At 40.0% G+C, this 12,197-nt stretch overlaps 1 protein-coding gene across 1 annotated transcript in view; it reads right to left on the reverse strand.

The window, feature by feature from the left end:
- SULF1 (sulfatase 1) overlaps positions 1-12,197 on the reverse strand; it is a 63,293-nt gene that overhangs the window by 34,840 nt on the left and 16,256 nt on the right. The window contains exons 4-5 of the mRNA XM_010088193.1: positions 10,014-10,165; positions 7,820-7,989 (exon numbers count right to left, since the gene is read on the reverse strand). Coding sequence (XP_010086495.1) covers positions 7,820-7,989; positions 10,014-10,165 — 322 coding nt within the window. The remainder of the gene's footprint in view (positions 1-7,819; positions 7,990-10,013; positions 10,166-12,197) is intronic.

Here is a 12,197-nt window from a genome sequence, read left to right on the forward strand (position 1 = left end):
AGCGACAGAAAGGAATCAAAAAACCCCACAGCTTTTCTGTGTTCCCTGCATACCCCTCTTTGTTGTGCCCTGCAGAAACCCAGCAGAACAGCACTGCTTGCCAGGCATAAGACCTGACTTTGCCCCCAGATCTGTCTACCTTTTTTTTTTTTTGTGTAAAAAATCCCAAAACAAACACAACAGAGGTGAATTCCGGGGACAATACTGCCTATTTCTGAAAACCTTTCCAAATAGACAGACCTCTTCCCTGTCAGTGATAACTGTTTATCACATCATTTTTTTCTTGAAGCAGTAGGAGATATCAACTAAATGTTCAGTTGTTATAAGCCTCCAAAAGTCATCATGACACAGTCTATCACTGTTTCTACTCTTCCATTTTTGGAACGGCTTTGCTCTCTGTTGTCAAGTAGTGCTGTAAAGTAATACCAACATTTACATTTCCTTGATTCCTCTTAGCACTGGGAATATAAGATTGAAGAAGTGTACTGTGTCTTCTATTGTCTCTTCTCAGTCATGGAGACTGTCATGTCTTGAGCACAATTCATGATCCATTATCAGCAGATAGCACCAGGTACCTCATTATTTTCAAGTTGTCCATGACCTCTAATTCTGGCAAAGAGCTACCACTTACCTGCCTGTTGGGCTTTGCTGGGTTACCTCTGAACAGCCTGGTTGCTGCCCCAGAGTGCAGTAAGGAGCAGCTTCTGATTTCAAGGTCATTCTTGCTAGCTGATCAGCAAATAGTAAAGCACTTAAACTTCTGAATGTGTGCCCAGAGACTGACTGAAAGGTCATTTTACGTGTTACAAAAATAGATAACATGAAAAAGTGCTCCCCTTCATGTAGGTCAGTTCTAAAATGACCGGCAACATACTACATGAATAAAATCCGTAGAGAGGGCAAGGATTGAGAGAACAAATGATTACTCTACTGAAAAGGTAAAGTATTTGTCATTCTTGTAGGCTATACTAGCTTGGGGAAATCTCTATCGTTCAGTTGCTCACTTACATTTGTCCAACACATACTATGCAGAACTTATTATACAGAGACTTCTTGGCACTCCATGACAGGTCCGTTCTGGCATGGGGCAGGACCCTGGAAGATGTCAGGTTCGTAAAAGTTCAAATTGATATCCCCAGTTTAATCAACAAAAAAAAAATAATCCCAAATGCTTAAAAATAACAAACACTGAACCCAGACAGGCATTTTCCCATAAATGCATTCTCAGAGTGAGAAAAAATAATTCACCCTGAGATTTTGTAATCATTCACCTATGTGAATAATTTTACAGAGAAACCATCCAATTTCGTGTGCATATTTGCAAAAACCAAAAAAGTAAATTAGCATTAGCCTTCTCTAGCCTTAGATTACAGTCTCCTCAGGAAAGGAATGACTTGTTTGGATTCTGTTAGCACCTAACGTCTCTGCATCCATGTGCATTGTTTTGTTCACCCTTCACATGGAAACTGCATTCAGGGTTTATTTGTTAAACTGCAGCAGGAAAGCCCACAGTGGTGATAACAAAATTTTTCTATAGGTTATGGAAGGATTGAATGTCTCTAAGCACAAGTACAATTTTGTCTTTAAAGAAAGATTCACCATGAAATCTATAATTTATTTATCTGTAAGCATTGGTTCAAAAATATACTTAAAGTTATGGTGAAAGGAAAGGAATTATATTAGTGTTTAGCTGTGTGGCCTGAATCCAAAAGGCCTCGATAACCTTCAGTTACATGAACAATCAGCATTCCATATCACACATTTTACTTGCTCTTACTGACAACATATTTACTATATTTGTATACTTAAATTTGGCATTCAAAACAGAGAATGCATCTTATTTGGCTTCTAAGTTACCACGATAACTTTAATTTAGACAAGAAATAAAAAAACCCCAACAACCCAAAAGAATGGATGCTTGTACTTGAGGACCTATTGAAATGGAATTCTCAAATAGTAAATCATTCAGAAATCAATTACACTATGTGCTACCAGTAACTGAACTGCTTTTTGTGTGATATTCAATGAAACAAATGGAATAAAGCCCTTTTGCAAATCATAATTACAAAAAGGTACTTTACAGGTTAAGAAAAGAATGGGAGATTCAGCTTGGTTAATGCACAGTTGTGGTATCTGTCTGAAAAAGAAATAAAGTGGAGTACAATATGTTTTAAGAGCTCCCAGAATTGAGTGCAACATTAAATTAACATTTGCTTTCTAAAAGTATGATCTAAATACATACATTTCAGTTTCAGATGGTTTAACATGGAAAGAAACAAGCATGTTTACAAACATTTGTTCAATTGCTCATACTAAAAATCTTTGTTTGCCCCTGTTTAGAGTCTCCCTATCCCCTCCTGTTTTTATCCAATGAAAGAAAAATATGTTCATAATAATACTGCCTTAAAATGTTGTTTGTGAATAATTCCATAATGTTCTTGAGGGTTTTTGTCCCAAAAGTGTTTGGCTTCTGTTTGGATTGGGAGTCCTCCAGTTAGTGAAAATAGTACAGCACTTATATGACTCAAGAACATTTTAGTTTCATAAAAATAAAAGTCGACAACATTTTAAAATAATACCTATAGTAAAACTCATGGTGAAAAATGTGCCGTTTCTGTACAAAATTAACACCTATAATATTCTGTGAAATAAGATTAGCAAACATTGCATAAGTGGTCATGTTTCTTCAGAAAAAGCGTAAATAAACAAAGGAAACAAACCCTTTGCTACCGGGGAAAGTAAACTTACAGGTTTAGACACTGTTCTTTGAAAGCAGGAAGCCTAGGTTCTGGGCAAAATTGAAAGCCAAAAAACCACGACCAGTGGCATGGTCAGTATTAATGTGAAGCTGAATTTCACCCTTCTGGATCTACTTTCACTGCCTTTTAAAAGGGGAATCTTTTAAACCCAGGGATATATATATCTGGGGATGGGATGTATGAAAGTTTTGCTCCTGAAGTGTAACACAGCTGCTATATTTCAGAATAAAGAAGAAAGTTGTTACTCGTTAAATATAACACATTTTTTTAAATTTTAGGAATAATTAATTGCTTCTGCTGCAGAAGTTGTGTAACTAGAATCTTACTGTGTTTCTATATCACACTATTTCTTCTAGTCCTGTTTAAAGTCACACTTGCAATGATGTGTGTGATGATTTTGATCATTTATCTCTAAGTCAGGAATCGCAGTGGGCCTCAGGCCAGCATGCAAGACACGCTGACATGTCAAGATTTATTACTGATGCAAATGTCTGATCCCACTCTAATGGGTAAGTTGTCCACATTAGAAGAAATACTATCATAACTGGCAGATGTTTGAGACAGCCTCAGTGACTAGAAGGCACTCTGAATACAGCCATCTCACACCCCAAATTCACACTTAAGACTGCTCTTGGGGATTTGGAGGTGTAACAGCATTGCTCTTCATGCTTCACTACTGCAAACACAGCCGTAGTGCCAGATCTGGTTGTTCAGCATCGTTCATACTCTTTTTAAACTGAAATACAAAGCTCTGCTTTTCATATCATATGCCTTTTCTTATATTCCCTTGGGAAGCTTTCCGATCTCCTCCCAGATACCATTTCTAGTTGTTCCTCCTAAGATTTTTAGCCTGGCAATAGGATTGCTTACAGGTAACCATAAAATCTGGTTGCCGGTCCTCCTGCCAACCCAAGGATCTTTAACTCAGCACAGCCATCAGTGTGTCAGATTTCCATTTGTTACATTCTTCAGTAAACCTGCCTCCCCCAGAATTTTGCTTCTAATGTTTGTTTACTTCACAGCTTATAAACAGCTTAGGTCTGATTCTGTGATTCTCCTAAGACTGGCTCACATTCGAATGTAAAGGGAAGTTAAAGTGCCAGAGGCCCTGAACATAACTGACAATTCAGGCTTTCATTAGAGCATCCTTTGAGTCAGGGCTTTCCTGCTCAGCTCTCTGGTGGAACAAGATTCTCCTGTAACGGCTGCCAGGGACACCTAGAGAGCCATCTCTTATGTCATAACTTCATATCTAACAACAGCATTTCCAAAGGTCCAGCAACCCTGCTCCCCAACAGATGATGTTCATTACCACAGCAAAAATCTGTGTAGTGCTTTCATCTAGTACATCCTATCCAGTCTCATTTTCTTTCACAGAAATAACTTCTCGGCATAGCTTGACTACATGCATCAGTATGATTTATTTTCAGAAAATATACCACTCATTGTGATGATAGCAGGCAGTGTAAACTTTCAGAAATATTTTCATGTGTCAGAAATAGGACATACTTTAAGGAGAGGAGAGGAGGGATGGGAGGCTGGGAGGGAGAATGGATGCTTAAAAACAATAGAGAGTGTCAGCTGCTTCCAGCATGATATAGTGTGTGTCTCATGTTAAACTGGAGCTAATGAGAATTGACAGGGATCATTTTAAATTAATGATTAAACAGTGTATACATCAATACCTTTCTTGTCCTTGCAAGACTTTTCATGCCACTCGAGAAGGCTGTGCTGAGGAGGACAGGATTGTAAGGTAACGATGGCATGTAATTCTTCCTTTCCTTTTTGGCTTTGATGGGATTTTCATGAATCTTTGGATGTTTCTGCTGCATTCATTTGATTTTCTCCCTTCTGTGTTGTTAGGGAGCGGAAATGAGACCGATAGATGCCCACATTTGAGGGCAAAACTCTCCCTGAACTGGAGTATTTTCTGCCATAGCCACTCCTTTCTTCATATGTGCAAGTGGAAAACTTCTAAACAAACTTTTGGTTTTTGCATAAATTTATAAAGGCAGTATCTCAATCAAATGACAGGCACTTTACCGACAAAGAAACATCATGTAATTTAAGGTTCTGCTACTGTCCTTGTAAGCAAAACTACCCCTCACATGTGGTTGACAGGCTATCTCAATCCTTGGTTTGTAGGTATAACCTTCCATCTCAGTTTGTAAAGCCAGCAAGCAGCTTTTGACCTGGTTTCCCTTCTTTGTTGGAGGTAGGAGTTACAGTAACATGATATAGCAACTACATTTTTAAAAACAAAATCCAAGGTCAGATGGCTGTCACCCAAGGTCAGAAAGAAAGAGATTCAAATGGTGCTTGACCACCAAGGAAGAAAACCTAAGGGTTAAATGTTCAAATTACACAAAACTTGGCAGGAGGGATTTTATTGTTCTTGTTCACGGGGAGCATCAAATATTTCAGTGAGAACTAAACTTCTTACATATTTTAGATCATGTTGCTAATATTTTAGCTAGATAAATCAGTTATTTGGAGGCTTCAGCCACCCAGACTGGCAGTTTATCTTCAGTTTGCTTCATTTCTTAGTCTACAGACTGAACTCTAACACATGCAATCAGTCAGTGCAATAAGAAACACAAAACAACTCAGCAAGGATCTCTTGAGGTCATCAGAGAAAAAACTCTTTGCAAGAAGGCTGCCAAGAAATCTACACCACCAGAAGACAAGAAGCAGCACAGTTGAGTCTCATATTCTGGGCTATTTCACAAGTAACATAGCAGAGCAAGGTATTTAGATCCCAGGAGTCCACGCAAATAAAAATAAATTTACAGAAGTACTCAAATGAAACTAAGGCTGTAAACAGATAACTAGGATCTTTTCTTGATCTTTGCAGGTGACATGCAACCTGTATAAGGTGGAGAGGTGGTTAAAATTTTGGAGACTAACTAAACCCATTGGTTCTAGCAGCACAAGCTAGAAAACAAGTCGGCTGAAAGCACCAAGCAGTAGAAAGTGTCAGGAGCATGATAAACCAATGCAAGTTCCTACAAGCACTCTTTTATCAGAAGACAGTGAGCATGGAGCCTAAAATGAGTTGCTTTGGCCTGGGGAGAGGTAGGGTGAGATACAATGATTCAGTGTTTTTCTTCCAGACACGGTCCCACAGCTAAGAGGAAACAGTTTGAATCCTACCCTCCTCTATGATGGATAGTCCCCCAGCAAACAGAACGGCTTGCCTGAGGCCAGGCAATCTGCACCACTAAACGGGAAGCAATCTGTTGAACAGAGCGAGAACAAATAGATATAACTCTCTTGCTATGAAAAGGGGTGATTGAAAGAAGACATGGGAGAGGTCCATTAAATTTGATGTAGTGACTATTTATTATTCATCACAGGACAGGAAGTAAGGGACACCTGTGGCACAAGCGAGCTTCAGGTTTAAAAGGAAAAAAAAGACAGTCCTTTGTGCCCAGTACATGGGGTGGCACTGGAACTTGTTGCTACAGGATGGTGGGGCTGCCACCATGGTTCAAAAAGAGATCAGACTGATCCAAACAGAAAGGGGCACAGTAGCCTGGGTGCTTCACTTAAACTGGTGATTTTCAGAAGCTGGAAAAAATAGGGAAAAGGAATCTCTCTTGTTTTTTTTTTTTTTTTTCTGTCAGCATTTCCTGCTGCTTTCCGTGGGAGCACATAACTCCAGATAATGACTTAGAAACATGTTTCATACAACCCAAGATGACAATTGCCATGTTTTTAGGTCTATCTTATTTTACCTTTAGGACACAATAATGTGGCAGCAATTCTTCACGATGATTACTTCAGAACCAGCTACATTTTCAAGTTAATATTTACAAACTAAAATATCAATCTTGTCACTTTTTTTATACATATAGGAATTACCCTGAATATCTAAATAACTATGAAACATTTCTGACTGGTTTGTATTACTTGAAAAGTCTAGTCCCAGGAATGTGGGACTGTTGAGAATGTAGGATAAGAAAAATATAGCCAAGAATGTAAGGTCAGAGAAAGTGGCATATCTAGAAAGCAGCAGCCAATGAGACAATAAAAAATAGAAACTAACAAATGTTTAACCATGTGCCATGAACATCAAATTTCTTTCTGACCCCAAGTAATGGTCAGTTTATGCGTGCAGTTTATGCAGCAACTGCTACTCCTTGCAATTTTAAACTAGTTAACTAGTTTTAAGTACCAAACACATCCTTGTGTGTCAGACACTGCAGAGTGTCCAAAATGTAATCTGTACACCACAGAGCTTTTCCACAGTGTGATGAAGCTGATTCCTCCTCATTTTCAGAGGTCAAATCAATGTACAATCCAGCTAAAATATTTCATTAACATTTTTTTCTGTGTGGAAGGAAGTGCAAAGACATTGTTTAAGCATGAATGGGAAGAGTGGTCCACATGCCCATGGTAGAGAGAAGGGCAATGGAAAGCTTCCCTACCACCTATGAGGAAAAGGACTCAGAATATTGAAGTTATAAAGCAAGCTGTTAAATCCAGGACAATCCTCAGATTTCTACCTGGGTTTGGCCCCAGTTCTAGAAACAAAATTAAGAGTTCTTTTTTAAATTATAGTATAATGACTGGAAAAGATTAAGTGTGTTATTTAAAAATGCAGTCTAATAGGCTGTTTTGGGAATTGGCTGGTATCTAGTCTATAAAGAAAGTTACAAAAGGGTGTTTTTTCCTCTCAATGCATTCACTTAGTTAGAGCCCAGGGAAGTGCATATATTAGAGGAAGAAGAAGGAAGTAATATCTTTCCAACAGATCCTGACCTGTGTCTACATATTTTCAGGGTATTGTAAGAAGCTGCCCTTACAAAGCCAAATACTGACCTTTTAATCTCCCACAACTTCCCAGGAGGAAAAGAGCTTCTCTCTGTTTTAATAATGGTCAGAGCTGTCACTCTCCTCCCTGAAAGGAGCAAGCATGGCAAAAGAAACAAGCAAACATTCCTTGCTTGCTACTGGTGTCTTATATTTGAATTCTCTGTCCCTACATCTCCATAAACAAATACCTCACAAGAAGCAGATAGAAGGAGTGGGTCTGACAGGGTGTGATTTTGACTTACATATGCTGTGAAGCGTTGGGGTAGAGCTCTGAGAACTGTGGTGCCGAATCCTCGGGGCCATGGGGTGCAGCGTGGCTGATGACCATCATTATAGGCCTATGGGGATATATCCTCTTAGACATTCTGAAGTAATTAATGCTCTCATTAGTGATTAGGTCTGTGAAGTAGTCCTGGAATATACGATTAACACAAAGCAAAAGTTACAAAGTGCATGATTAATTAGATCACATACTATCGTGTTATTATGTTATTTTCAAGTCCTCATTAAGGCTCAGATCAGGAAGTAAAAACATACCATCAAAGAGACGTATGATTCAAGGGAGCACAGGGGAGACTGAGCAGTAATTACTTTCTTAAGCAGGAGAGGCCACATAAAATGAGACACTATTTTGCAAATCAGGTACAACAGAAGGCATTAAGTAAATATGATTACCAGATTTTGTAATATAATGCTAACTAACATTTAAAATGAGAGACTATACTGACAAAGATATGTTTTTTGAATGTAACTGATAAAACACTTTCACAAGGTAATGGCTCCTAACTGCAAAAAATAGTTGACTCTTACTCTGGTTTTCTGTTTACATAAACTTTTCTTGCATCCTCTTTGTTCAGATTATACTTTTGCATATGCACAAAGTGGAAGAAAGCTACAACAGGCAACAGATTGCAAAAATCTTCACCAAAGAAATTGCAAATGTGAATCCAGGGAACAGTTGAATTCCAGCAGTTGAATTCAGTTTGCTTAATTATGCAACTTTAAGCAGTGCAGCTGCTGAGATTAAGGTTGTGACTCGCTAATAAACCTGCTTAACCCACAGCCAAGGTGGCAAATGGAAGCCTACAAGGGAAAGGGAGGAAATGGAACTAAGAAAAAAAGATGAAAACTTAAATTAAACCACCTGCCACCTTGGAGCATTCACTGTTGGCCTGGAGGTCTAGTGCCAGCTTCATTGAGAAAGTGCTGAGACAATGCTTGCAATTTCAAGCACTTCCAGGCATGACTAATCATATGTTGTGGATTCGAGGCCCTGAACAGCTGCAAAAGCAGAGCCTGAGGGACAAGGTCTGTGTCCCATGTCGGTGCTAGGACAAGCCAACCAGCTGTGACCTCCTTGCTCCCCCCTGCCCCTTCCCCTTTCCTGTAGCACATTTGGAGCACTCACAGTAGCCTGGCTGCTACAATCCCTGCAAGGATTTAGAAAAGATAGCGAGTGACCTTTTGGTTTCCAAAATGGGTAATGAGCACAAGGCACTAGGGTTGTGATAATTTCTGGGTTTGCGGCCTGTTCAAGTGAAATGCCTGTATGATTGCCTTCCCAAAGCATCCGCTCCCCTCCTATTTCCCTATTTATTCTAGCTACATACACAGGGTGTGTAAGGAATGTATAACTAACCAATATTCTTTATTTTCTTTTTTTTTATACTCTACATAAATACATAATCAGTATCATATAATTCTTACGGTTGGGGAAATCAGAAACAGGCATTGTGAGCTTCCAATAAGATCTCATTACATGGGTCAGAAACCACAGCTGCAACATCTGTATCATCTTCTGTGAGCTACAGTCTGAGGAAATTCCAGATTGCTTTCTGCAGGCTGGAAAGTGCGATCTGCGTTCCTAAGCCTTTCTGAGAAACTTCACGGCAGTGGGCAGGTCACCTTGGCATACTTTCGAAACTTTGTCAAGAGTACAAACAAGCTCTAAAATTTTCCAACGGCTGTGTTCACGCTTTTATCTATTCTCATAGTCATATCTGGAGTCTGACACCACAGGCACACTGCCTTTTTTTTTTTTTTTGTTGTGCATTGTACAATGGAAAACAACATTCACTGAAGTTTCTTATGTGGGCAATAACTGATGACACTCTGTTAACTTTAAAGGTAGTAACGCAAAGGCCCTGATTATTTTGGGGAACGGCCTTTATCTACTATTTGCTTCTGTCACCAAACCATCCCTTTCTATCAGAGAGAGGGTGGAAAGGAGACTGCACTGAAGAGCCCTTGGAAACTTTCTTCTGTTGTGCGATTAATATTCTCATACAGAAATAGATCTGCAATGCTCTGGAGAGAAAATGATATCTCAATTTCTTGGTTGTAGTTGGTTAATTAATTAATTATCTGGTTAATTAATTATCTGAAAGTGATTTTTATATGGATTAATGATGGAGCATTTATGCGTCTGGAAAATACCTTTGCATAATCAAATCCATGCTTCTCTTTGTTACCATTGCGAGAAATGGTGTAATTATAGAAGCGAGAGTTCTTCACTAATCCAACCCACTCTCTCCACCCAGGAGGGATGTAGCTGCCATTGTATTCATTGAGGTATTTCCCAAAAAAAGCTGTGAAAGTAAAAAAAAAAAACAAACACACACACACACATGAGGCTTTGCAATTCAAGTCTTTTAGTCAAAAAGCAGGCATGAATGAAGATAAATGTGTTCGAATGAGTCAGAGTTGCTTCACCAAAAATGTTTCCTTTACACCTTAGAGGGCTTTGAAATTAAAATAAGTTATTTCCAGAGTTTTTATGAGAGTTGAAACCCTTCATCACTTTTGGTTTTCTTTTTAATCTTTTTGAATCTAGTGCTCACATGAAATATTTTCAGGGTTTTTTTTTTTTAGAATGAGTATGTTTCTTTTGTTTTCCACTGAAAATGGAATAAAAACTCAGTCCCCAGAGGAAAAATCCAAGAACACCTTGTGGTTTTAAGCAAATCTGATGATGTTTTGGAGGTTGGCTTCTGACTTCTAAATGTTTGGACTTGGCAACCTAGCTATGTTTCTTGGTTTGATAAAAGGTCTGGGAAATCCAGATCTCCATCCCACTCAGCCACATCCGGGTAGAGCAAGAGGGAATCCCTGTCCTGCTTTGCTGCCACAGCTTCTCTAAGGCAAAACTAATGAAGAGACAAAGACTTGGAGGTCAACCACCTCTACCTGGCCTGCCAAACTAAGTGTAGTTTTTTCCATTAGCTCCAGGTAACAAGTCAGAACCCACTGAGACTGAAACTTTCAGCCTTTGCCGTTGGGCCCAGGAAAGATTTGCAGATGCTCCTGCCAATTCCTCTGGAGTGAAGTAAAAAGAAAAACTATCTCACAGTGCAGCAGGCTTCCAGCTATCTGGGAGTTGTGAATCACTTGTGCCAAAGATATGCAGACACCAAAGCTGGCCAACTGGTTTTGGGAGGGCAGATTAATGCTGGCATGACGCTCTGGCACATACAACCATGTTGCTCCTAGAGACAGACGGGTACGGAAGCTCTTTAGCTGTTGGTGTATGGTCTTTGGCTTAGAGAAAAACCAATCTGTACGGCTCTGCCCTGCCTGGGAAATAAGGTGACAAAACACCTGACTGGGCCTGCAACTTGGGTTTTTAGGGATTTGCTAGCTCCAGCTCAGACCCAGCAAGTTACTGGGATGTTTAAGTAACTTCACTGTTTGCATTTTTAATTTTCTTGAGGTTTACAAGCTCTTAGAGGGTCACTTGTGCCAGAAGTTCTGCTGCCCATATCCCCAGCAGATAACACAAAGGTACTCCCTGTGCTCACAAAATAAGACAGCCCTGGGGAGGAGGGAACAACAGAGTCCTCTCCCTTTCCGAGGAGAAATGGCTCCTCTGGGCCACAGCTGTCCACCTCATGGCACCCCTCATGGTGCACAGCCCCTGCCCTTGCTGCCAGCCCCGGCTTGGCCAGCCAGACCTGCCCACAGAGAGCTGCTGCCCAGCTGGGCTTCCTCAGCTGGGCCTCGGGACACACGTCAAACCCCCATACTTGTTTCCTACTAGGAAATTAAGTCACTTTGGAAAAACCTCACATTCAACCTAGACACATTCAATCTAACAGAAAAAGCACGTTTGTGGAAGGGCTTAAATAATTCTGATCTGATTGATGTGGGCATGGTGATCTTCCTTGGAAAACTGGTGGAAAAATCAAAATGTTCATAATTAAGACTTGCCTGAGGCAACACAAACATGGTACATTTGAATCATGTAACTGACAAATGTCACTAACCAGAGGTTACAGTCATATGTAAAGTTACTTTCCCATACCATGTGGAATGTGGCATATAAACAGGTCCTACAGACACTAGACCAGGCTTCCAGCTCTTCCTCCCACAGCCACCAAGAAAGCAGCCCAACCTCTCTCTTTTTTTCTCCTGAGGCCAACCAGAAGCCAAGAAGCTTGAAGTGAAGAGGGTGACCATGGGGAGGGAATATGTGCCCAGCACCATTTCCTCCCAGAATGAAAACCATACCTCTCCTCTAAGGCAGCCAAACCCGGTTAAACTCTCAGAGGGTCAGATGTCCAGGGAAAATGTAAGGGAAAATGCTGATATTCTGTGGCAGAGGAAGCCAAGGAAAGATAAGAA

This window comes from Pterocles gutturalis, unplaced genomic scaffold, assembly GCF_000699245.1.
Source record: "Pterocles gutturalis isolate BGI_N339 unplaced genomic scaffold, ASM69924v1 scaffold4382, whole genome shotgun sequence".
Classification (NCBI taxonomy): Eukaryota; Metazoa; Chordata; class Aves; order Pterocliformes; family Pteroclidae; genus Pterocles; species Pterocles gutturalis.